The sequence below is a fragment of the Peromyscus maniculatus genome, chromosome 3 (assembly GCF_049852395.1).
Source record: "Peromyscus maniculatus bairdii isolate BWxNUB_F1_BW_parent chromosome 3, HU_Pman_BW_mat_3.1, whole genome shotgun sequence".
NCBI classification, from domain to species: domain Eukaryota; kingdom Metazoa; phylum Chordata; class Mammalia; order Rodentia; family Cricetidae; genus Peromyscus; species Peromyscus maniculatus.
Window position 1 is genome coordinate 166,247,937 of NC_134854.1, and position 25,887 is coordinate 166,273,823.

The 25,887-nt window shown below is 46.0% G+C and overlaps 1 protein-coding gene across 3 annotated transcripts in view; it reads left to right on the forward strand.

The window, feature by feature from the left end:
- The window catches only part of Rassf8 (Ras association domain family member 8), a 78,927-nt gene extending 53,086 nt beyond the window's left edge, over nucleotides 1-25,841 (forward strand). For 2 of the 3 annotated variants that reach the window (XM_006986624.4, XM_042274336.2), the window contains exons 2-5: nucleotides 15,573-15,740; nucleotides 18,891-19,780; nucleotides 20,340-20,484; nucleotides 21,771-25,841. In XM_006986624.4, the coding sequence (XP_006986686.1) occupies nucleotides 15,638-15,740; nucleotides 18,891-19,780; nucleotides 20,340-20,484; nucleotides 21,771-21,892 (1,260 nt within the window). In that variant the 5' untranslated portion in view covers nucleotides 15,573-15,637 and the 3' untranslated portion in view covers nucleotides 21,893-25,841. Of the gene's footprint in view, nucleotides 1-8,045; nucleotides 8,271-15,572; nucleotides 15,741-18,890; nucleotides 19,781-20,339; nucleotides 20,485-21,770 lie in introns of those variants that run through there. The other variant, XM_042274335.2, reaches the window with a different exon arrangement.
- The last annotated feature ends 46 nt before the right edge of the window (nucleotides 25,842-25,887 follow it).

A 25,887-nucleotide genomic window follows, 5' to 3' on the forward strand; every position in this document is an offset into this window, starting at 1 on the left:
CTGTGGTTTTGGCTTGATCGTTCCCACTGGGAAAATGAGTTTGAGTTTGGGGAGCAGTAAGACTTCTTATACCTACAGAGAGCGTGGAGCTGAGTCACCATGGCAGGGCGCTCAGGGACTGCCCTCACGCCTGCGCTCTCACGCTCCAGCCTGGACACAGCTGTGGTTTCCCCAGCTGATCTCCATGACAGCTGCATCAGTTTACACTTCTGCTAGGAGAGAGTAAGAGCTCCTGTGTCCCCACATCATTACCAACATTTGTCATTTGTTTCTGTATCAGTCAGAAAATGTTTATAGCCCTAAAGTTTGCTTCTGACCAGTTTAAAAGTGAAGTTGTCCTAATGTGGGGGATTAGGACCTAGAACTGGTGGGCACTGTGGCTGCACCTGTGGTCAGCTGTGAACATGGAGTCCCTGTTGCTGTGAAGTTTGGTCTGTGCTGTTGTAGTCGGGTCAGAGGGAAATCTGTAAGGTGACTGTCACAGCAGCCTAAGAGGAGTTGTGCTGAGTTGACAGGGTAATCTCCATTCTGGTTTCCTTACAAGCTGGGCATGGTCTCTTCATTTAACTTCTGCTGTATTATAGTGGATCTGGGCTTGTGGGAGTCGCTGGTTAGAATCTCAGGGTATGGGAGTGGGTGGCTGTGATGCCATGCTGCTGTTCTGTAGAGGCGTGGGGCTCCAAGACTGAGGTCCACACTTAGCTCCCTGTCTACTTCGGTCGCCTGAGCTCCTGAGCAGGTCAGCTTCTGACCCCTGCTGCTGGAATCTTTAGAGGTTTTTGTTTGATGAGGGTGTGGGTGAGGGTTACATAAATCATTTAACACTTGGCAACACATTTGAGGTTTTTAAGCTGAAAAATTGGAAGGCCTTATCCACATGATTCTGATGTTAAACAACCTGTTGCCCATTGTGTTAAATCTCCAGTGCGTCAACAGCCCTGGTGACTGATGGTTTCCAAGTCATCTTTTACCAACTTAAAAAATGTTTTTTTGAGACAGGACCTCACTGTGTAGCTATGGGACTCTGTTCTAGGACCCTGACTCTTCTAGAACTCACTGTGTAGACTAAGCTGGCCTCCAACTTATAGAGATCAGTTTGCTTCTGCCTCCTGAGTGCTGGCATTAAATGATTGCACCACCATGGCTGGCATAACATTTTTAGTAATACAAATTTCCATTCAACATTCTGGCCCTGTAACTCTAAGGAAACAACCTATGACCTGAAGATAAATGCATGGATTTTGTGTTTTCTTCATTTTTACTTCATAAGTGGCTTTATTTAAATAAACTTGTAACCAGTGATTTACCTGTCTTTATCAAATATTTATAGGAAAGAGTGCATTTGTCATTTGTGTCTTCATGACATAACCACATTACAGAATATCTGATCCTGTGCTAGTGTAATTAGCACAGACTTCATGAATCACATCATTTGTTGAAAGTCAGAATCTCAGCACTTTGGAGGCAGAGGCAGGGGAATCTCTGAGTTCCAGGCCAGCCTGGTCTACAGAGCAAGTTCTAGAACAGCAAGGGCTACACAAGAGAAACCCTGTTTTGAAAAATCATGGGAGGGAGAGAGGGAGAGAGAGAGGGAGAGAGGGAGAGAAGGAGGAGGAGGAGGAGAGAGAGGAGAGAGAGAGAAAAGAAAAGAAAGGAAAACAGTTGGATGGGTCCTAAGCATTTCTGGTGTCTGATCATCCTCTGAACATCTAAGTACTTACTTAGAATAGCTTCTGTGTTTTCTTTTTGTTGGTGTTCTAATGTTCAGACTTTTTTGATTCTTGCTGTAGGGTAGATGTTGATGCCCCCCCCCCCAAAGTCTGTTTTTAAAGGCTGATCCTCCAAGTAGTGCTGCTAGGGTTTGTAACTTTAAGGAGATGAGGCCAGGGAGTTCTTTGATCTTTGGTGGGGCCCTGGGAGACTGTGAGGTCAGCAGGTATTCTCCACTCTTCACCTTGTATTCAGCATTGCCTTTTCTCTGTAAGTTAATTATCTCAGGTGCTCTCTGATGCAGTGGAAAGCTAATGTAGTTGTTTTCTTAATGTAAATATATTACTAGTCTTGATTTTGTTTTTTTTGCTGTGTATGTGGTATGCATATATGGGGTGTGTGTGTGTGTGGTGTGTGCATGTGCACGCATGTGTATATGGTTGTGCATTCTCTGGGTGGCCTGCTCTATCACTGTCTTACTCACTGTCACTGAACTTGGAGCGAGGCTGGTGACGAGCAAGCTCCAGCAACCGTCCTGTCTGCCTGTACTGCCTGTCCTGTTAGAGGTGGCTGTGGCCATGGCCAGCTACTAGGTAAGGTGCTACGGATTCTCCCAAGTTATCACATTTGCACAGCAAATGTTCTTACCCACCGAACCTCTCCCCAGTTCCAGTAATCTTGGTATTTAAAAAAGAATCAGAAAATTGTCAGGTCCTTTATAATATCTCTAGATTAATAGCTAGAACAAATAACTTGTTCTTTGCATTTGCGCTTCAAACTTAGCCAACCTAATATTCTTAGATGCTCTGCCACTCCTAAGTAAATTTGGAAAATAAGTTAATATCCATGAGGTGATAGAAGGTTATTGGGTCACGTAGTAAGGTGACCTCTTACCTGAGGAGGGAAATGTCTGTTGGCCTGAAGTTCCCTGAAGGCAACAGAAGAAGAGGAAATGGCTGTTTCTGATGGACTTGTGCTGTGGGGTTTGGGAAGCAGTACAGACAACCCGAAGCTTCTACCGTTTTTTCAGGGTCAGTGGAGGAGCAGACTTCCTGACTGGGAAGTATTGTGGGAAGGCTGCAGGGCCCAGGCCTCTCTGGAACCCTCCCCTGACCACCTTTGCCCGGACTCCTGTCTGTAAGCTGCTGACCCAGCAGACATGCTTCTTCCTGCTTCTCGAGCGGCAAATGCATATCCATGGCGGAGGTGCGTGTGTGAGTTCATTTTGTTAGGCCATGCTTTGCAAAGTTGTGTTCTGTGATTTGTCCCCCATTGTCTAAAATTTATTATTCAATCTGTGTCTTTTCCTCTGAATATTTAATTATACTGAAACACAAGCCAGATTCTTTTGGAAAGTTCTCAGTTTTCAAATGTGCAGCCTGTAAGGTTTCGATTTTGGTTTGTTTTCTAGAGGCCTGTGCTTTCCCTTGGGGTCTTGGGTGGATTATTACTATTGTGAATATGTGAAAATTCAGTGATCAGAAGTTCAGCATCTTTTTAAATTCAATGACTGTATAACCTTGAACAGTATTTCAGTTGGACAATGTATTTCTCAAGTGTGTGTTGTGTGTACAAGCTCCTCATCCCTGTGGAAGTGATGCACACAAGAGTGTGCAGTGAGGTGCTGACCTGAGTCCAGCTGACCGTCCATAGTGGGCAGCAGCTGGACTTGTGCAGTCTTAGACACTGGGCATATGAGGAGTCTCAGCAGCATCGTCTCTGCCCGTGGTGAAGCATTGATGTGTGTGTCTGCTTTTTCTCTTTTAAGTACATATTTCTAAGCTCTCTGTATAGCCCTATAGAAATACCTGTTGCCCCTATAAATTAAAAATATCCAAAATTTGATTTACTATTTTTATTTAGTATAGAATCTTACTGAGCCAGGAATTTGCTGGCTACTATAAGTGTTTTGAATTTTTTTTTTAATTTTTTATGTGCATTGGTGTTTTGCCTGCATGTATGTCTATGTGAGGATGTCAGATCCCCTGGCACTGGAGTTACAGACAGTTGTGAGCTTCCTTGTGGTTGCTGGGAATTGAACTCAGGTCCTCTGGAAGAGCGGCCAGTTTTCTTCACCTCTGAGCCATCTCTTTAGCCTGTATTTTGAAAATTTTAATGTCTGATCTTAAAATGAATGCTGGCTGTTTTTATTTGTTTGTTTGTTTGGTTGGTTGGTTTTGGGGTGTGTGTGTGTGTGTATACACACTATGACTTTTTATTGTTTTCTGATCACTGAACATTTATGACAACTAGCATGAACATTTCAGCTCCTGTTAGGGCCATGATACCCACCTCACTGTGTACAATGTTTATCATCTAAAATACAAGGATGTGATGGCTTTTCCCCAGAATATGCTATGAGCGTTCCCTTTAATAAGGATCCTTTCTGAAATAATATAAATATCAATCAAAGAATTTTAATTTATATTTTCTCTGGTTAAAGGAGAAACATAGAAAAACTTAAGAATTTGTCAAAGCTGGGAAGATGGCTTTGTAGATAAAAGTGCCACCCACCAAACCTAAGAGCCTGAGTTCAGTTCCCAGAACCCATGTAGTAGGGGGAAAACTGACTGCCAGAGGTTGCCTTCTGACTGCTACATGCACCATGGCATATGCATGTGTGGATACACGTGCACACAAACACACATAAGTAAATGTAAGAAACAAAACAATAGTTTGTCAACTGCCAATAAACATGGCAGATATGAAAACGGAGCTGAGAGGAGAGTGCATGTGGAGCCTGTGTCCCTCACATGTGGCAGATGCAGTGGACTTCCTCCACGGCCTCTGTCTCCACACCCTCAGGGGAGCTACTCATGTAGGGAAGTCTGTGCTGGTCACTGCCACTTCCTTTGGATTTCCTCACATTCCTTGGAACATTTTTACTTGAACATGAGGTAAAGCAGAGCATGTCTTGCTTCTTCACTAGTGACATTTGCTCTATTTTGATTAACTTATTTTTAGGGAAGAAAAAATTTTACTTATGTGACATGGAACATCTTTGCTGAGACAGTTTCATACAATACTAGTTAATTTTTTCAATTCTAAGTGATATTAGACATAGTTTTTGTAATTGTTTTTCTATCTCCTATAATATGATTTGCTTGGATATTCCCCTAAATGTTAACAAAAAAAAAAAAATCTGTGAACCTTAAGGGAACCCCTGTAAAGACACAGCAAAACAATGAGAGAGAAAAGAGGGCAAAGCCTGCTGGGAAGTGGCGTGCCGATCCATATTTTAGCATACCGCCACACAGTGCCCACAGCACTGGGGTGCTGAACCAGCAGAAATGATTTCTTCAGCCAATGTACCAGCTGTCATCACTGAAGTATGGGCAAACCCAGAAGACCCATGATGCCTGGTACTTCAAGTTGAGTATGAGTTGAACTGGAAAATCCCTAAGGCATACATTACTCATTAGCCAAATTTGAGGGGGTATGGAAGCCAGCACCAGAGGGTGTGTGTATGTGTATGTATGTGTGTGTGATATTTAGACTGGAGTTCTGTGGTTTTAAAAAATTATAATAAAGTATCATTTTTATCAGAAAAAAAATCTGTGAATCTGCTTCAGTAATCGGTTTTGTTGAAGCTCCCGGGGAAGCCGTGGAGCGCAGCTGAGAGTAGCGGCGTGCTGGAGACGCAGCTGGGGGATTTGTGAGTGTCCCTCCGTGGGGTTTATCTTCACCGTAGTATCAGTTACTGGTGTGGCTTAGGAACTGGAGGCAGAGGAAGGACTCTGTGGTACTAAACACTCCCGAGTTCTCGCACAGTTCCCAGGGTGCCTGTGCTTTTCCTTACCAGCATCGGTGCAGTCACTGTCGGAGTCTACAGACGTGTGTGCATGTCCACCTTGTGTAGATCACTGGGGCGAAGGACTCAGTTTGTGGAGAATTAGGAGGCAAAGAATCAGAAACATTTCCAGGGGAAGAAGCTGCAGAGTCCTGTGTTGGACAGATGTGAGGTGTCTCGAGGAGGGTTGTATTTGAAAGGGTTTCCTGTAGCGATAGGGTACAGAGTAGGCTTGCAGGTAGGGGCGAGGGGACAGAGTGGGCTCGCGGCAGTTACAGTGCAGTGGCGTGCTTGTGTGGTCTGGGTCTGGAAGTCAAAGCGCTCCATCGCAGCGAACATCTCTACTGCAGCTAGAGTGAGCTATTGCTGCTCAGAGCAGCATGAGCTGGGCTCACAGACTACATGAACTTGGTGTGCTCACAGCTGTCATGGTAGTTGCCTTTGCAGAAGATCAGTTCTAGAAGGTCACTTGGAGGTGAGTAGGCAGACGCAGTCGTCATTTTGCAAAAATCCACACATAGGATTCCTAAGTTTTCTCTAATATGTTATACTTCAGGTGTGACTGTTAGGATATGATTTCCAGCGTCTCCCATCTAGAGAGTCACTATCACCATGCTGCCATTTGCCCTCCATAGACTGTGGGTCAGGTGGAGTTTGGATTCAGAACCTAGTGTGTGCCCTGCTAGCTGAGGTGAGTGGCTTTGGGAGGCACCGTGCCATCAGAAACCTCCATGGCATGCGTTCCTCACTCCCTTGTGGCCATTGGCTGTGAGCTCTGTGCATCTGATTTTGCAGCAGCAGTGGCCCTGAAGTCCTTCAAAGCTAATGCACTCACACTAACAGCGTTAGTGGTTACATGTGACTGTTTCTTAAGTGCTTACTGGCACTGTCAAACCTGCCACTTACTAGCAGGGGGAGCCTAGGTGAGTGTCCGAGTGCTCTGTGCCTCAGTTTCCATACTTGTTCAATTCATGTCATATGGTACTCAGATGGGTGATAAAAGGTTAGAGACAGACAGACAGTTTACCGGCTGACATTTTGTCACATAGTAAGACTTCAGCGCTAACTCCTTGCTGTTCATATTGATTGAGCCAGTAAACAAGAACACGTGGCCACTTGACTGGCTTTTCCTCACGAGGTCATAAAAGTCCTGCAGTCCCTCAGGAAGAATTGCCGCAGTGTGCTTGTCCTTCAGTCACCTCTGCAGATTTTTCAGTAGAAGCACTTAACATTTGCTCACTGCCCATGGTAGTGATTAGTGAAAGAGCCCTGCAGTGGCACGTGCAGGCTTCACGGGGGCCTTTAGGGTACAAGCAGCAGTGGGAGGGGCTGCCCACTCACACTCTCTCTAGGGACTTAGAGCATCCTGGGACCTGACAGAAGGCCCTACAAGACAGATGGCTTCTCATGCTCCCTTTAATAATACTACTGCAGAAATGGGTCCTGATAGTTCATTATTTTTATATTTTTTTATTTAAGATTCTTTGTGCAGGGGCTAGAGAGATGGTTCAGTGGTTAAGAGCACTGGCTGCTCTTCCAGAGGACCCAGGTTCAATTCCCAGCACCCACATGGCAGCTCACAAACTGTCTATAATTCCAGTTCAAAGAGACCTGATAGCCATGACAAAACACCAATGCACATAAAATAAAAATAAGAAAATTTAAAACAAAAACTTTGCAATTTAAAGAAAAAAGAAGTTTGTGCCAGTAAAACCAAACAGTGTGGAAATCAGCAGCAGCCATGTGTGGCTTTCTTACGCTAATGCTCTACCCCTGACTCTTTAGAGAAATACCCTGCTTGACATCTCTGTGCTGGCCACTGCTCTGTAATATATGTACAGCAGTGCCATTTGGTGCTGTACATAGCTCCCGTCCTTTTCCAGTTGGTTTCAGTGAACTCTGAGCCACTGTGGCTCTTGGATGTGATTTGCATGTTCCCCAAAGACTTGTATGCTGGAAGCCTGGTTCCTTGGGTTGCCATGATGGGAGACTCTGGACCTTTAAGAGACGGGGCACAGTTGAGATGCCCTCTAAAGGAAACAAGGTGATCCTCCCAGCACCCCGGTATTTTTGGCAAGAGGGTTGTTTAAAGCACTCTGACCAGGGCCCAGCCCCATCTGGCATCCCTGCTGCCCATCTGCCTGGCTCTTGTCTTTATGTGGTGCTTTCCATCACCTCACCCGAGGGCAAACTCATCGACTACCTGATCTTGTCCTAAGTAAACCTCTTTTGTTTAGAAAGTTGGCCTGTCTCTGATGTGTCATGGAATAATACAAATATAACAGATTCCCACAGCATCCTCGTGTGCCTGGAGGAAATACCCCATGAAGAACCCTGGCAGGGAGAGCCAACTGTTTGGGGCATTCATTGATAGGTTAGTGATCAGAGGGTGGGGACAGCAAGGCTGGAGGATGGAGAAAAGGGAGCAGGAGGGAAATGCTACCTGTGCGAACCTACCTGCTCCTGTCAGAGCCGACCCCAGAGAGGTGGGCACTGTGGAGAACTGCTCCAGTGAGCTCACACTGGGGCTCCAGTGAGCTCACACTGGGGCTCCAGTGAGCTCACACTGGGGCTGTGGCCAGGCCCGTGGGCTCCTGAGTCGCGAGGAGCATGTGCCCACTGTGCTGTTTCCGGCTGCTGCTGCTGCCTTCTTCAGGGCTGGTGTCAGGTCACAGTCCACGCTGGCTGTGGCAGTGCTGTCAGCCAGAAAGGAGTCCAGGCTAACGGTGGCTCTTGTGCTTCTGTGGGGCATTAGAACGATTTCCAAAAGGTAACTCGGGGTGGCTGGGAATAATGAACCACTTAGTTTGTCAGCATATGTAGAAAGAGACCTGTAAGCAGAGCTAATTTTGGAGACCAGCCTCAGTTATTGGAAACATCGTTATCTAATGGATAATATATGGATAAACATAAAGATTTTGCTCATTTTTTAATTTTAGTTATTACATGGAAATTCTACATTTGTACTTAGACCCTAGTTAAGAAGCAAAATTTTACCCATTTAAAAAACAATTGTGTGTATGTGTCTGCCTATCTATAGGAGTGAGTATATGCACAAATATGTATTCAGGTACCCATGGGAGGCCAGAACAGGGCATTGGATTACAGACATTTGCAAGCTGTCTAACATGGTGCAAGGATCCAAACTCCAGCCTTTATGATAGAGCAGCAATCCTTCTTAAGCCCTGAGCTCCCTCTCTCCAGCTCAGCGTGGACTGATGCGCAAATAAGCGTCTCTCTTCAGTTGTTTAAGCACTGTGCTCCCAGAAATGTTTGATGCCGATGAGGAGCTGGTGGTTAACACCACTGGTTATGGAGTTAATCCCAGTGTGGCTATGGGTGTCGTGTATGGCTTAGGAAAATGGATGTGTTCGTACACTATCCAGGTTGAGCTTGGAAAAAAAGAAAATGACCTTCATAGTGCCAAAGTAAGAGATAAAATTAAAAACTAGTTACTGGTTACATTCATCAGAAAAGTTAAGGAAGGAGTGAGTCATCAAGATGCCTCAGCAGGTAAAGGAGCTTGTGCAAGCCTTCCAACCTGAGTCCGTCTCCGGGACCTACGATAGAAAAGAGAACCATTCCTACAAAGTGTCCTTTCACCTCCACTTTCACCTCCACACCCATGTACTCCCACAGACAGACAGACAGACAGACAGACACACACACACACACACATACACACAAAATGTAATAGAAACTCCTTTTAAACTTTAAGAGAAAAAGGCCCCTCATAATAGAAGGATTGATATTTTTATGCTGATAACTTTATCTGGACTCGAATGTTTCATACTAAATATGATCAAAATTTTAAATATGAATCCTTTAAAAAATTTAAGATTGTTGGCTGTTCTTAGATACCTGATACAATAACCTAAAATGTTCCTTGTTTTCAGTGGTCTTATTTTTCCGAAATTTTTCATTGCTGATGACTTTCTGTATAATAGAAGTTTCTAATTTTTGAAAGATAGAATTTTCATTTCCATGTACAGAAATAACTTGAATTCATAATTCAGAAGTCACTTGAGCTTGTAATATTTGACCATATTAATCATTCTGAACTATAGAGCCTGACTTAGAAGAGGTGGGTAATGGCAGTGAAGACCTTCCAGATGATGAGGGAAGCTGATCCCCTCCAAGCAAAGCTGTAGTGTATTCATTACCATGTCTAGGGGCCCCCATGCCTTAAAGAGCTGGGGCGCATTTCCATTTTATATGCAGGCATAGTTTTCACAAGACTGCAGCCTGTGGCCTGTTTCAGCAGGATGTTTTAGGGGCATTTCTGTGGTTTGAATGTGGAATGTTGCCCACAGGTCCATGTATTGGACCCCTGGTCCTCAGCCGGTAGGTAGTACTGCTCTGAGCGATTATGGAACCTTTGACGTGAGGCCTTGTCAAGCAGCTGCCTAACAGGGCAGGGTTTAAGGATTATTTGCCAGTTCCATTTCTACCCTAGATAGAGACCTGATCCATTGAGATGCGAGCAGGCTGCCTCACACATGAGCTCCCATGAGGCTGCCATGCCAGCCCTCCATGATGGACCTAAACTGAGCCAAAGTAAACTCGCTTAAGTTGCTTGCTGCGGGTTTTCTGTCACGGTAGTGACAGTATTAGCAACTTCCCCATACCCAGTTGTTGATTTGCATTTAATACAAGTTATCCTGGTTCTCTGTTGTGGGACATTAGCACCTTTATCTTTTGTTAATGCCCCATGCTTGGCCGTATGCTCCTGCTGTGCTTGCTTTTACATTTGCTCAGTAGTTATCACAAAGATGCTCTCTGTGTGAATACACAGCACTGAGCTCTGTGTGAACACTCACCTAGTAAGCGCTATTTTTCTAGGCTCAGTGTCCTGTGAACCTCTGTCACAACAGTTTGTGATCAACACATATTTTAGATGCTGTAGTTAAAAACACTCAGCCTGCATCCTGCTGCATTAATACCAAGTATCATCTGTTTGGTGTCAGACTCTAGATAGCTCATCATGCTGGGCCTGGGGGGAGGGGCAGTTCAAGCAGGGAAATGAACACAGGAAGTACTAAACAGTATTCAGCAAGGTGGCTGAGAAAGCGTGCTTAATGCCAGTCTAGGAGTTGACAAGTGAGAGGCCGGTGGTTCCTGGTGCAGCGTGCTGGGGATGTGTCTGCAGCAGCTCAGACTTCCCTGTGCTGCTCATGGCCTATCTTCAGGTGACTGTCAGAACACCAGTGCTGGTTTCTAGGGTCACTGTTCTCTGCAGGTGTCGTGAATCCCTGTGCCCGTTACGAAAGCCTGCTCTTGTGAGACACCTCCACACATGCAGGCACTTGATCACAGAAGGCATCTTCAACGATCAGTGGTCTGTAGCTAAAGAACACTTCTGTGAACCGTCTTCATACCTCCTGAGTCCATGTAGGTCAGCCACAGGCCCTACCAAAACTCAGATGTAGCAGGAATCTTAGAAGGTCTTATTAATAAAATCAAACCCAGGGCCAGGTATTGGGGTGAATGCTGGAAGATCAGAGAAGCAGAACAAGCCACAGCTACCTCACCTCGCTGGATCCTCAGCTGATCTTGTTTCCTCATACTGGAAGCCTTTGAGTCCTCATCCAGAATGAATCTCAGCTGAACTGTTGCTCAAAAGCCTGAAAGCTTAACCAGCCAAATGCTTCTAGTTTCTGGTCTTCACACCTTATATATCTTTCTGCTTTCTGCCACCACTCCCTGAGATTAAAGGCGTGAGTCACCATGCTTGGCTGTATCCTTGAACACACAGAGATCCAGAGGGATCTCTGCCTCTGGAATGCTTGGATTAAAGGCGTGTGCTACCACTGCCTAACCTCTATGTTTAATATAGTGGCTGTTCTCTTCTCTGACCCCAGATAAGTTTATTAGGGTGCACAAAATTTTGGGGAGCACAATGCCACCACACTGAGATGCTACAGTTGCAAATGTAGACACCTTGTAAGAGAAACAGGCACTCAGGTGTGTCGGTGCTGGCGGTCGGGGAACTGACTGTGTCACTGTTCCCATTCCAAATTCTACCTGGGATGGCCACGTCATTTTCTTCCTTGGCACTCAGACACTGGTGACCACTCACTTGCATGCAGCCACAGTGTAGGCCTTCTGATTTCCCCTGTTGTCAAGTCTGGGGACGGCCATAGAGCTGGGGGTCTGGACTTCAGAAGGTGTGGGGACCACTTCAGGTTTCAGCTCCTGGAGAAGTGTGCTGGGGCTTCTGCTAGGAAGATAGACTGGCTGCTCTTCAGGTAAGTTTGCAAATAATACAGTGATGTTTGGGGGAGCTGAGATGATTACAGTGTAGCCCCAAACCTGACAGAAGCGGTGTTCACCTACACATGTCTTGGTCTCCAAGTGTGAAAGAACAAAAACGCAAAGGCTGGTAAGAGGCCTCTGCTCAAAGCATGAGTACTCTGAGTTTGTGTGATAAGCAGTGTCTCTGAGAATGGATGTGCATGCGTTTGTGTTCATTGCAGTCACGCAATGATTAAAAGTTCTAACAATTCTCACCCAGATGGGGAAATCTGTGGTGATGTGCCAAAGGTTAAACAGGGATCTGGAGCATAGATGATATGCCTAAGAATGAAAAATCACAGAAAGAGGGCACTGGGGACAGTTGGTCATTGCAGTCAAAGGGGATGTGAACTCTGGGGACCCACTATTGGGCCATACTGTCATGTTACCTCCATACATGATGGACTTAAAACTGTGAGTGGTCATCTTAGAGCCTGAGGGTCCCCATGGCGGGTTTCTTTGAAAGGAGAGGATTTCAGTGAGATCCAAAGTGTTCTCAAGACTAAGGTTTTCAATGGAAAACAAATAGTTATCAACTAGGCTTCAGTTCAGAACCTTCAACAGGGGAGTATGTCATATCTGATAACTTTTGATACCTGAATTTTATCCAGAGAAAGAATACCAGGAATTCCATTTTGGGTGGATGGGGGTGTCTGGTGAAGGGGGGGGGCATGAGGAGTGGTGGGTGTCTAGAGTTTTCAGTAAGATTTTTAATGTTGTTAATTCTAAAATATCAGTGCTGTTAAAAACCTTAAAACTAATCCAAATGATCGCCTAATTAAATCACTGTTGATTACCTCTCCTAAGCCTATCATTCCCCTTTAAAATCAAGACGGACCACAAGACAGTGAAGAGCAAACCTGCTTAGTGTGTAGTCCTGCCTCAGAGAGCTGAGGGCTAAAAGCACAGGAGGAAGAGAGCGTGTGGGGCTGACTTCAGCAGGACGGGGTGTGCAGTTAGTGGAAGAGCTCGGTGTACGTGGTTAAGTAAAGTCTTCTGACTGGCACATGATGTGGCCATGTTGTTTTTAAAGGACTGGGTAAACAGTGAACACTGGGAAGGGTGTGTTTTATATTGTTGGGGGTGAAACTCTTCTGACTTAATGAAATCAGGAAACCAGCAGTGAAAAAAAGACAGATATGCATGAGGGAATGATTTCTTTCAGCTGTTTTTTTTTTTTTCTAAATATTTTTATTTTATAATTAATTTAATTTTACATATCAGCCACGGATTCCCCTGTCCTCCCTCCTCCCACCTCTAGCCTTCCCCCCCAACTTACCCCCCATTCCCACCTCCTCCAAGGCAAGGTCTCCCCTGGGGAGTCAGCCCAGCCTGGTAGATCCAGTTGAGGCAGGTCCAGTCCCCTCCTCCCTACACCAAGGCTGAGCAAAGTGTCTCAGCGTAGGCCCTAGGTTCCAAAAAGCCAGCCCATGCACCAAGGACAGGTCCTGGTCCCACAGCCTGCAGGCCTCCTAAACAGTTCAAGCTCATCAACTGTCTCACTTATCCAGAGAGCCTGGTCCAGTTCCATGGGGGCTCCTCAGCCATTGGTTCACAGTTCATGTGTTTCCACTAGTTTGGCTTTGTCCCTGTGCTTTTTCTAATCATGGTCTCAATATCTCTCGCTCATACAATCCTGCCCCCCTCTCGCCTATTGGACTCCTGGAGCGCCACCTGGAGTTTGGCCGTGGATCTCTGCATCTGCTTCCACCAGTCACTGGATGAGAGTTCTATCATGACAGTTGGGTTTTTTGGTTTTTTGGATTTTTTTTTTTCTTTTTCTTTTGGTGTTTCCAGACAGGCTTTCTCTGTAGCTTTAGAGCCTGTCCTGGACTAGCTCTGTAGACCAGGCTGGCCTCGAACTCACAGAGATCCACCTGCCTCTGCCTCCTGAGTGCTGGGATTACAGACCTGTGTCACCACCGCCCGGCCGACAGTTGGTTTTTATAGCCCTGGTGTGAGCAGCTCAGAGAGGTCTGGGAAGGCCAGGAGAGTGTGACTGGCACACGGATGCACACTGGTCCCCAGGGGAATGTGACTGCCACACGGATGCACACTGGTCCCCAGGAGAGTGTGACTGGCACACAGATGCACACTGGTCCCCAGGGGAATGTGACTGGCACACGGATGCACACTGGTCCCCAGGAGAGTGTGACTGGCACACGGATGCACACTGGTCCCCAGGAGAGTGTGACTGGCACACGGATTAACACTGGTCCCCAGGAGAGTGTGACTGGCACACGGATGCACACTGGTCCCCAGGGGAATGTGACTGCCACACCGATGCACACTGGTCCCCAGGGGAATGTGACTGGTACAAGCATGCACACTGGTCCCCAGGGGAATGTGACTGGCACACGGATGCACACTGGTCCCCAGGAGAATGTGACTGGTACACGGATGCACACTGGTCCCCAGGGGAATGTGACTGGTACAAGCATGCACACTGGTCCCCAGGAGAGTGTGACTGGCACACGGATGCACACTGGTCCCCAGGAGAATGTGACTGGTACACGGATGCACACTGGTCCCCAGGAGAATGTGACTGGTACACGGATGCACACTGGTCCCCAGGAGAGTGTGACTGGCACACGGATGCACACTGGTCCCCAGGAGAATGTGACTGGTACACGGATGCACACTGGTCCCCAGGGGAATGTGACTGGTACACGGATGCACACTGGTCCCCAGGAGAGTGTGACTGGTACACGGATGCACACTGGTCCTCAGGAGAGTGTGACTGGTACAAGCATGCACACTGGTCCTCAGGAGAGTGTGACTGGTACAAGCATGCACACTGGTCCCCAGGAGAGTGTGACTGGCACAAGCATGCACACTGGTCCCCAGGGGAATGTGACTGGTACAAGCATGCACACTGGTCCCCAGGGGAATGTGACTGGTACAAGCATGCACACTGGTCCCCAGGGGAATGTGACTGGCACACGGATGCACACTGGTCCCCAGGAGAATGTGACTGGTACACGGATGCACACTGGTCCCCAGGAGAATGTGACTGGTACACGGATGCACACTGGTCCCCAGGAGAGTGTGACTGGCACACGGATGCACACTGGTCCCCAGGAGAATGTGACTGGTACACGGATGCACACTGGTCCCCAGGGGAATGTGACTGGTACACGGATGCACACTGGTCCCCAGGAGAGTGTGACTGGTACACGGATGCACACTGGTCCTCAGGAGAGTGTGACTGGTACAAGCATGCACACTGGTCCCCAGGAGAGTGTGACTGGCACAAGCATGCACACTGGTCCCCAGGAGAGTGTGACTGACACAAGCATGCACACTGGTCCCCAGGGGAATGTGACTGGTACAAGCATGCACACTGGTCCCCAGGGGAATGTGACTGGTACAAGCATGCACACTGGTCAGTAGGATAGCATAGCAAGTATGTTTAAAATGGTTTAATCATTCATGCTTCAAAATGATAGGAACTTAAAAAAATCTCTGCCATTATGCTAATGAACAAATTGAGAAGAGAGCACAGTTAAGAGTTACTATGAGAGTAAGTCGGGGGGGGGGGGCGTGTGGTAGGAGCCATTTGCCCTGCAGAGGCCTGGACTTGACCCCAGTGGGATACTGGGTGTCATGCTACGATTCACATAATATAGGGGAAGTTTTCTTTATTTAAAAAACGATGGTTTTTTTCTTTCTCTCTCTCTCTCTCTCTCTCTCTCTCTCTCTCTCTCTCTCTCTCTCTCTCTCTCTCTCTTTTTTTTTGTATGCTAATGCAGATTCTGCCTTCTCTGTGTTTCCAAAGCCAGAGCCATGACCTGAAATCCTGATGACCACTGCCAGGGCCTCTGGGTAACCGGCAAGTGCACCATGGAACTTAAAGTATGGGTGGATGGAGTTCAGAGGATTGTTTGTGGTGTCACTGAAGTCACAACTTGCCAGGAGGTTGTAATAGCCTTAGCCCAAGCTATAGGTAAGTCAAATATGTCAAGTCAAAAAAAAATTTTTAAAAAAGAAGGTACTTGGCACTTGTGGGGTGTGGTGATGCTGTGTGCCTGAGTTGGCATCTCAGCATCTTTATAAAAACACCTGAAAGTTAAACTAGAGGGTATTTGGTTCACAGTTTCAGAGGGTTCAGCTGTAGTTCTTGGCCTAAGATGCCCATGCAGAACATCCAGGTAATAGGAGTGCATGGGGTGCAGAAGGAGGGGGAGGGAGGGATTTTATCAGAGTTTATACATGCTTATTAGTTACTTTAGGGTTTTTTTGGAACACAATGAGGGCATAAACCTCTCTCTTCCTAAACCGAGTAATGTTCATAGTTTCTATTTGCATTATAAATCTGCTATTTAGTAAACACGATTAAGAGGAAATTGCATCCTGCACCTTGCTAGGTGCTCAGTTCCTCATTGTCCCAGCTCCTCATCAACAGTTTATATCAGAGGCAGCATCAGGTCAGTGCGGGATTGAGATAGGCCACCTGTTGTCAGCACGCTTGCACTGTGGCAGGTCTGCTAAACGCTGACTGAGGGACTTTGTTCTCAAGCATATCTGTGCTGCACTGTGTGAATGCAGTGCTGGAAGTGCTGGACTCCAGCAGGGAAACACCTTTCACTTGTGAAAGACTGTGCTTGTGGAAGGGGAAGTTAGAGCATTTCCTTTTCTGCCAACATATTCAGTATTTCTTTTAAGAACCTCTCATGATCTGTTGGATTGAAACAAGTCAGGATTCAGTGAAGATTAAGACATCAACTCAAAATTTTCCATGAATGGTGGTTTTTTTTTTAAAGTAATTTCTGTGTCAGTGTGAGTGTGTGCATATGTATGTGTGTGATATTGTTTGTTTTTTTTCCTTTATTTTACATCCTGACCATAGTTTCCCCTCCCTCTTCTCCTCTCAGTCCCTCCCCAATTTCCCCTCTGCACCCCCATCCTCTTCTCCTCCACTTCTATTCAGAAAAGGGCAGGCCTCGCATGGTTATGAACAAAACATGGCATATCAGGCTAAGCACCTCGCCCTGTATTAAGGCTTGGCAAGGTGACCTAGTATGAGGAGCAGGGTTCCAAAAACCAGCAAAAGTCAGAGATAGCCCCTGCTCCACTGTTAGGAGTCCCACGAGAAGTTTTTAAAGAGGAGGTCTCACTGTGTAGACCAGGCTGGCCTTGACCTGTGACAACCCTCCTGTCTGGCCATTCAAGTGCAGGGTAATAGGCACACACCAGTGTGCCTAGAAAAAAGTCTACAAAGGTCAGACTACCTGAGCAGGTACCACAGCTGCATCTTTTTGTGTGCTAACCACATATCTGCAGAGAGTTCCATGGAGAAAACATGTCCTACGCACCGGATGTGTGTTTCTTCGTTTAGAATGAAGAATGTACTTAACCTGTGAACAAATGTTTTAACTAAACTGACTTCCCTATTTTTCCTTTCTCAATAACTCAATTCAAGGCCTGCTTTGAGAAGCTGAAACTTGAATGTAGATGTTGTATGGTATAATTTCAAATTTGGCTGAAAAAGCCTTTTCTTTTGTATCATAAATACTTAATTGAATGCAGAGCTCATCTGAGGAGTGACTCCACTGGTGACCCCGCAGCTGCTTCCTGTCTGCCATGAGACTATTTAATACTATAATCCGTGTCTTATTTGCATTTATTTATTTATTTATTTGTTTGTTTATTTAGTCACATTTATTAAACATACACCTTAGACTGTCAGTGCCATAGATAACTGGATGGGTAGACAAACTGTAGACATTCAGGCCATGTCAGTTTAGGCATTCTTACGTTCTGCTTCTGAATTGCTGGGGGAGTTCATATCCACACATCCAGATGCCCACGTAATGATCCAGTAATGGAGAAAATACTACTGTCTGTCAGCAGCTCCTGCTGTTGTTTCCTATGCCGCGCTGATTGCTAGATGGCAGAGTTTCTTTATAGGACAGTGACTACTGATAATCGCTTTCTTTGTACATGTTGCAGATATGCGTGCGTGTGTGTTACCTGCATGTACCTTTTTGTTTGAGACAGTCTCACTGCCCCATATCCCACAGGGATCACAGGTGTGACCTGTTGTCCCTGACGTTTTTTGTGCGTTCTGGGCTCTGAGCTTAGGTGCTCATGTTTATCGGCCTGTGTCTATTCTCAGCCCCTGAGGCACATGTTTAACAAACTCAAAGTAGCACCCACCTTAAATGAAAAGGTTTATGAAATGTTTTCACACCTATAACATTACACTGTCTTTTTTTTTTTTTTTTGCATTATATTTATTTGGATGGGGGCAGAAATATACCAAAGCTCACATGTGGAGGCCAGAAAAAAAAAATTCTCAGGAATCAGTTGTTTCCACTGTTTCCCAGTGTTTCAATGTGTGTCCCAGGGATCACTGGACTTGGTGACAATCATTTTTACCCACTCAGCCCTCTTTCTGACCTTATATTGTCTTTTGAAAGTTTATTTCAATTCTGTAATTAGCAGGTAAAGCATATTTTTTTATTTAAATGATTTTACTGTTTTGTCTCTAAGAGTAAAATCTAAATTTTGCTTTTTTTTTTTTTTTAAAGAAGAACCTTTGAAACTATTATTATTAAGATTAAACCAAACTTCTCTTCAGACTCCCCTTTTCACAGGAATCCGTTTGGAAGGGTCATCTTTACTGGGCAACTTCAGCTGTAGGCCAGCCAAGCACTCAGGGAGCCCCAAGGCCCAGGCACTGCAGTGAGCTGGGGCAGGTTCTCCACTACACAGTGACAATCTGTGCCACTTTAGAAGCTCTGGTTAACTTCTGGGACCCTCCCTTCTTTGCCGTGGGGGAAGTATTCCCAATGTTTTTCTTTGTTCAGTCTTTCCCCAGAAGTTCTGAACACTTAGATATTTGACCAGAGTATAAAATTCTTAGTCAGGGGAAATACAGAGTGGAATTTCTAACAAGTCAGAGGATACTCACCATTCGTATCTGAGCAGCATGCTCGCACAGCTTCAGAGATCTTGTGTTTCATCAAACTGTCAGAGGACCTGGACTCTCTTCTGATGCTGCCCAAGAACAGTTGTCACAAGTTATTGTCTGTTGCATTATTTATCATTACATGTCCCACTGTGACAGTGCGCTCTGATCTTTTCTGTCTAGGTCGAACTGGAAGGTACACCCTCATAGAGAAATGGAGAGATACTGAGAGGCACTTGGCACCGCATGAAAACCCCATCATATCCTTAAACAAGTGGGGGCAGTATGCTAGTGACGTACAGCTCATCTTGCGTCGGACTGGGCCATCCCTCAGTGAGCGCCCCACCTCAGACAGTGTGGCCCGGATTCCTGAAAGAACTTTGTACCGACAGAGCTTGCCCCCCTTAGCCAAACTGCGGCCTCAGGTAGACAAGTCAATCAAGAGAAGAGAACCTAAAAGGAAGTCCCTGACGTTCACAGGAGGTGCCAAAGGGCTGATGGACATTTTTGGAAAAGGTAAAGAAACTGAGTTTAGGCAGAAGGTGCTGAGTAACTGCAGAACCACAGCAGAGGAGCTGAGGAGGCTGATCCGGCTGCAGACAGATAAGCTGCAGGCCATTGAGCAGCAGCTGGAGTCCAGTGAACTAGAGATACGATTCTGGGAGCAAAAATACAATTCCAGCCTGGAAGAGGAAATTGTCCGTCTGGAGCAAAAGATCAAAAGGAATGATGTGGAGATCGAGGAGGAGGAGTTTTGGGAAAATGAACTACAGATAGAACAAGAAAATGAGAAGCAGCTCCAGGACCAGCTCGAGGAGATACGGCAGAAAGTCACAGACTGTGACAGCAAGCTGAAGGACTACCTGGCACAGATCCACTCTATGGAAAGTGGTCTCGAAGCGGAGAAGCTGCACCGGGAAGTTCAGGAGGCCCAAGTCAACGAGGAGGAGGTGAAAGGAAAGATTGAGAAGGTCAAGGGTGAGATGGACCTGCAAGGGCAGCAGAGCCTGAGGCTGGAGAACGGCATTAGAGCTGTAGAGAGGTCTCTGGGGCAGGCTACCAAGCGCTTACAGGTAAGGGCACCTCCGTGAGCAGGGCACCTCATCTGTGTAAGGGCAAGTGTAAGTCAAGGACCTAGAGAGGGCTCTGTAGCTCAGGCCTGTCTGTGGTAGATGTAAGAACCTTAGACTGAGAATTTCATGAGAATCCTGCTTTCCTCATGTTATAAAATAAATATTAGTAGATTCAACTCCAACATCTTATCAAAACTAAGAACTCTAACTTATGAACCAAATTCATTTGCAGTAGGTTATAAAGTATCTAAGAGGGGAATTTGTGACAAGATCAGCAAGATTGTTGCAGCGCTGAGGTCTATAGAAACTCGTACCTTTTGATGACACATTCAGACCACACATTTATTTATAAGTACATGGCAACATCCAGAAGGGAAGCATCATGTCTAAGGATGGCCAGTACCCTCTTAGGCCACTGTGTCCGCACAAACCAAGTGTGTCAGGGAGTTCTGGAAGCAGGCCCCATCTCCCACCCCCTATCACCCCATCGCAGTGGTCTGTCCCAAAGGCAGCCCATGCGCACAGCCCAGTTACCGAATAGCTGGTGTCTTCCAACCAGGACAGGGAGCAGGAGCTGGAGCAGTTGACCAAAGAGCTCCGTCAAGTCAATCTGCAGCAGTTCATCCAGCAGACAGGGACAAAGGTCACAGTGCTGCCAGCTGAGCCCACGGAGATAGAGGCCTCCCAGGCAGACATAGAGACAGGTAAGGCCTCCCCTCCGCCCTGATGTCACCCACAGTGGCATCCTTCTTGTTTCTGAAGACATCAGTAACATTTGGGGAATCTGTTTACTTGGATGGTCATATTGTTTATTTTTAAATGCTAACCAAAGTATAAATATAAATATGAATGTGGGCCATGTTAATTTGCATCCTAGCTTCTCCCAATTCCCCTCCTCTCCTGAGTCGTTGTCACTCACCTGTTCTGTAGTTGAAACTTCCTGTCTGTGTGCTGTGGCCTCAGCAACCGGGAGAAGCAGCAGGGTAAAGCCCTCTGGTCTTTGGGAACTGGTTCATGGCCAGAGCCCTGCCCTCTCCTCCTTCCCAGAGCACCTGTCCTCTCCTCCTTCCCAGAGCTCTGCCCTCTCCTCCTTCCCAGAGCTCTGCCCTCTCCTCCTTCCCAGAGCACCTGTCCTCTCCTCCTTCCCAGAGCCCTGCCCTCTCCTCCTTCCCAGAGCCCTGCCCTCTCCTCCTTCCCAGAGCTCTGCCCTCTCCTTCCCAGAGCACCTGTCCTCTCCTCCTTCCCAGAGCTCTGCCCTCTCCTCCTTCCCAGAGCACCTGTCCTCTCCTCCTTCCTAGAGCCCTGCCCTCTCCTCCTTCCTAGAGCCCTGTCCTCTCCTCCTTCCCAGAGCCCTGCCCTCTCCTCCTTCCCAGAGCCCTGTCCTCTCCTCCTTCCCAGAGCACCTGTCCTCTCCTCCTTCCCAGAGCCCTGCCCTCTCCTCCTTCCTAGAGCCCTGCCCTCTCCTCCTTCCCAGAGCCCTGTCCTCTCCTCCTTCCCAGAGCACCTGTCCTCTCCTCCTTCCCAGAGCCCTGTCCTCTCCTCCTTCCCAGAGCCCTGCCCTCTCCTCCTTCCCAGAGCTCTGCCCTCTCCTCCTTCCCAGAGCACCTGTCTTCTCCTCCTTCCCAGAGCACCTGCCTTCTCCTCCTTCCCAGAGCCCTGCCCTCTCCTCCTTCCCAGAGCACCTGTCCTCTCCTCCTTCCCAGAGCTCTGCCCTCTCCTCCTTCCCAGAGCACCTGTTCTCTCCTCCTTCCCAGAGCTCTGCCCTCTCCTCCTTCCCAGAGCACCTGTCTTCTCCTCCTTCCCAGAGCACCTGCCTTCTCCTCCTTCCCAGAGCCCTGCCCTCTCCTCCTTCCCAGAGCTCTGTCCTCTCCTTCCCCAACCTCCAGCTGCAGTTACCAGTATAGTCTTCTCTCTCTAGTTTTTTGGGGCAGGAAGTTAATGAATTTTCTGGTTAGCCAATTCACCGGATGACTGTCTGTTTCCTGTTTAGAGGCGCCATTCCAGTCTGGGTCCCTGAAGCGACCTGGTTCATCACGGCAGCTCCCCAGTAATCTTCGTATTCTGCAGAACCCCATCTCTTCTGGATTTAATCCTGAAGGCATCTATGTATAACATTGTCTTCAGGGGAAGGATCCAGCCAAGGTACCAAGGACAATAAAATCTTTCAGTTTGTGCCAACTGGACAGAGGGTCTGTTCCCAAGCCACTATACCCTCCTGATTGCAGACCACTTGGAGCCTGTGCACTGATGCTGACCACGGAGCCTGTTCACACTTCGCAGTATTGACATGTTGTCCAGCAGCTGAAATGCAAAGCCTTCGTTTTTTTATTTGTAGTGTTCTGAGAACATTAGGAAAGTATTAATCTATGTTTATACATGAATAAACCCTGAATTAAGAGTAAAGTTATGTAACTGTTTAGTTTAATTTATTCCATGTAACCGATTGATGTATGAATGTTGCTGTTTAATATTTTATTAATCCTTACCCTGTGACTTAATTATGTTAAATATTGTGGGATTCTGACTGTGCATGTTGGCAGACTCCATCCGAGCTTTGCTCTGGCCTAGCTGAACAGCCTCGCAGGCCGCTTCCCCATCCAGACTGACTCCAGCGGAACCACTGCACTAATGCTGAGCCTCTCCCCTCACCCTTGCTGAAGTGAGGTAATACAGCTTTCTTTCTGGTCTGGAAGTTAAGGGTTTCTTTACAGTATTTCCAAACATAAATTACCACATAACATCACAGAAACACTTTAATGGGGTAAATTGTTCATGTAAAATGTTTGTGGTCATAGACTGCCAGCAGCCAGCTAACGGCTGTCCATGGTTTCCTGACACACTCTGGGTCTTCCTGCCTTACTGCCTCCCATGGAGAGAGCTCTGAGGATCGGGTTGCTGTACTTTGGGAGTCATGTGATATATTCCAGAACAACCCACCTCCTCTGTAGTCATGCCATGCATGCCGTGATTTAAAACATGGACTGTGTGTTTGCTCTAGTCACGGAGTCCAAAGTAGAGAACACCGCAGTTGAGGTTTTTTTTTTTTTGTTTTTGTTTTTACCAAGGAAATAAAGTTAAATTCAGAGTATGTTTTTATTTTTAAGTTTGACTTTATAGGATATTAGTCTCCATTTATATTTATATCATTTTGTGTATTAAGCCAAAAAAAAAAAAAGTCAATACTTTTCTCATGAGCAGTGACTTAGCTACATTCACAGGTAATATTTAGACATGCTGTCAGATGCCTTGCAGCTGTTTACATTCTCTCTGAGCACATTTGGCACAATGTAACTAAGACTTACATCTGAAACCGAAAGCAGCTTCCAATTCTAAAGAGAATACATTCTCTGCTGTACTTACACAGGATCAATAGGAGTGGACTAATATGGCAATGCCTGATAACACTGAAGGCAGCTCGGGTGTTGGAGTCATCCGACTTACTTGTTTAACGAATGTGTAATGAAGCAGACAATGCTGCTTTATTTAGGTTTCCACAGAGAAGACGTAAGAGTGGCTGTGAAATAATAGATGCTTCTCAAGAACCAAAAGCCATGCGTGTTCCCTCTCCACATAAACGAACGGTGGACCTCAACTGAAGTGCTTTCTCTGCACTCCTGAGTCGGTCTTGCCATTACTGCTTTGCAGGTAACTGGAGAAGGAAGCTCGGCCTGTGCACATCTGCTCCAGATCTGTAACAATTGTTTCCTATCTCTGTACATTTAAAAATGATAATTCAAAGTAATGTGTAGCTCTTTGTGACAGTGGTGACTCCATATGCCCAGTACATGCCTTATTCTCAGACTCTCCTATCCTGAGTCATTGATCAGCTAAATTAAACCTTGATCACAAAGAAAAACATTGTACAAATGGATTGTCTTCGATTTAAAGCCAAATGTTAACCACAGGTGTGTTAAACTCTACGATGACTAATTAGAGACAGAGCTGGGCATGGTGGTTCATGACTATAATCCCAGCACTCAGGAGACTGAGGCAGGAGAATTGTCACAAGACCCAGGCTATCCTAAGTTCCACAACAAGTTCTAGAATAGCATGGGGTCTAGTATGAGACCCTGTCTCAAAAAAGCAAGGACCTGCAGATTCCTTGGCATACCTGGCAGGGCCGCACAGTGCACACAGCTCACGGGGGTGGGGGTGGGGGGTGGGGGGGGTGGGGGGGTGTTGTGAACTGCCGGGTTTAACTAGGAACTCTAAAACAGGTGGCATGTCCCACCAGCCCCCTGCAGTCCTGGCACTGTGTCACAGTTAACATCTGTAACAACCTCAGAACTCTGAAGCTGCCAGCTCCTCTCCATGGGCCTAATTACACAGACACCACTGCCTCCCAGATGGGTGGGGTGTGACCACGTGAGTTCACAAACAGGCTGAGCATCTGTGCTTTGTCACCAGTTAACAGGACTTCCACAAGCACACCACTGTCAAATATTTTCTAAATCTTTTTTAGCTAGGGAAAACAACTAATTTCTGTAGAAACATCTGAAAATATTTTAGTCTCTTGTGACTGTTTTTACCAATTGTGACTACAAATGAATCGGCTTAAGAGCCCTGTCTTTGGCCACATCTCAGAGGGGTGCGGGCAATCGGACTCAAAACATACCAAATGTAACATTTTGCATATGGGGAAATAAATATCCAGGTTCTGAATAGTAAATTAGATCACAAATTTTTGTGTCTTTTTAATCAGTACTGCAGGTTATATTATGCAGTTTTTCTACAGGTATTAAATATATTGCAAGTTTTATTCTTACCAGTGACTAATTTGAATATCACTGGTCTGTTTGACCTCCAGAGCATCCTCATTCTCAGAGAATCACCCACAGTGGGTTACCTCAGTTTGTGTGTGTGTGTGTGTTTTATTTTTTCATTTCCTTTATATTTTGGCTGTTAATGTTCCTTTTTTGTCTCAGTGAACAGTGAGTATTTTATGTATGAGGCTTCAGTTGGTGTTGGTTGACCTGTGAATGCCCAGTTAGTTATCGATGGGCAGTTCAGGAGCTCCTATAGTTGAAATCAGTTCTAAGAGAGAGCTATTTCCAGCCTGGTCTGTACAGTAAAGCCACAGCTCGTGGTATGAGATATGGAGTGTGGTGGCGTAGACCAATAGGTCAGCACTGCTCCCAGAGCCAAGATAAAGTGCAGCCCTCTGCTGACACAGCTTCGTTTGTAAGAGCAAAGAGGTCTTCAGAAACAACTCGTATGTCAGGGAGTACCTTTCCAAATTAGGACTTTAGCGGATGGACAAGGACAAACACCTGATTTCAGGCATGGACAGGGACAGGCAGTTAGCGTTGGACATTGCCTTCGACAGATTAGGCCTTAATTTATAATAGATATTGAATGGCACTCTGCATCCCTCTCTAACACAAGCCTGTCTTGATTAGTTGCTACTGTGGTGAAGCCAGCTCATAAGTATTCCTTTTGTATCATGTCAGTGTTTTTAAGTTGCATGTTCATACTGTCTGCTCTGGTGTTTTTAAGTTCCAGGAGAAGGCTGTTAGTGTGTCAGGAACTCAGCCCATCAGTATTTATTTAGTTACGCTGCTTCACATTTCCCAGTGCACCTTGGACGCCAGGTCAGTGGCTGCCGCGTAGCTGCGGGAGCTCCTTCCTGGGCATTTTATATATTTTTAGAAACCAAATGGCTGCAGATGGCTATTTAGCATACTATTAAACCAGCAGAACTCTAAAAGGCAATAAATATATGCATATATATGGGGGGAGGGGAAAGAGTGAAAAATACAGGTTTACAGCCAGACATGGTAATAGCCCTTCAGTGTATTCCTCAGTGTCTGTCACTGACCTAGAAGGATTTGAGTCCCTACAGCTTTAGACAGAAAGTGTCCATGTTTGCTGACTGTGAGCCATAAATATGCTTTTAGTACTGCTTTGCTGATGTATAAATAAGAAATCTGTAATATGTATTATATGTAATTATTTTCTTTTGACTTCATTTCAAAATGTATATTTTCTGATTATTATCATGAGCTATAAAGCAAAAGATCAATATCTGATATTCTCCCAAATAATAAATTTTCAAGATTCATTGGGGCAGTCCAGTTGTTGTTTTATTTCTTATATACTTAATACTT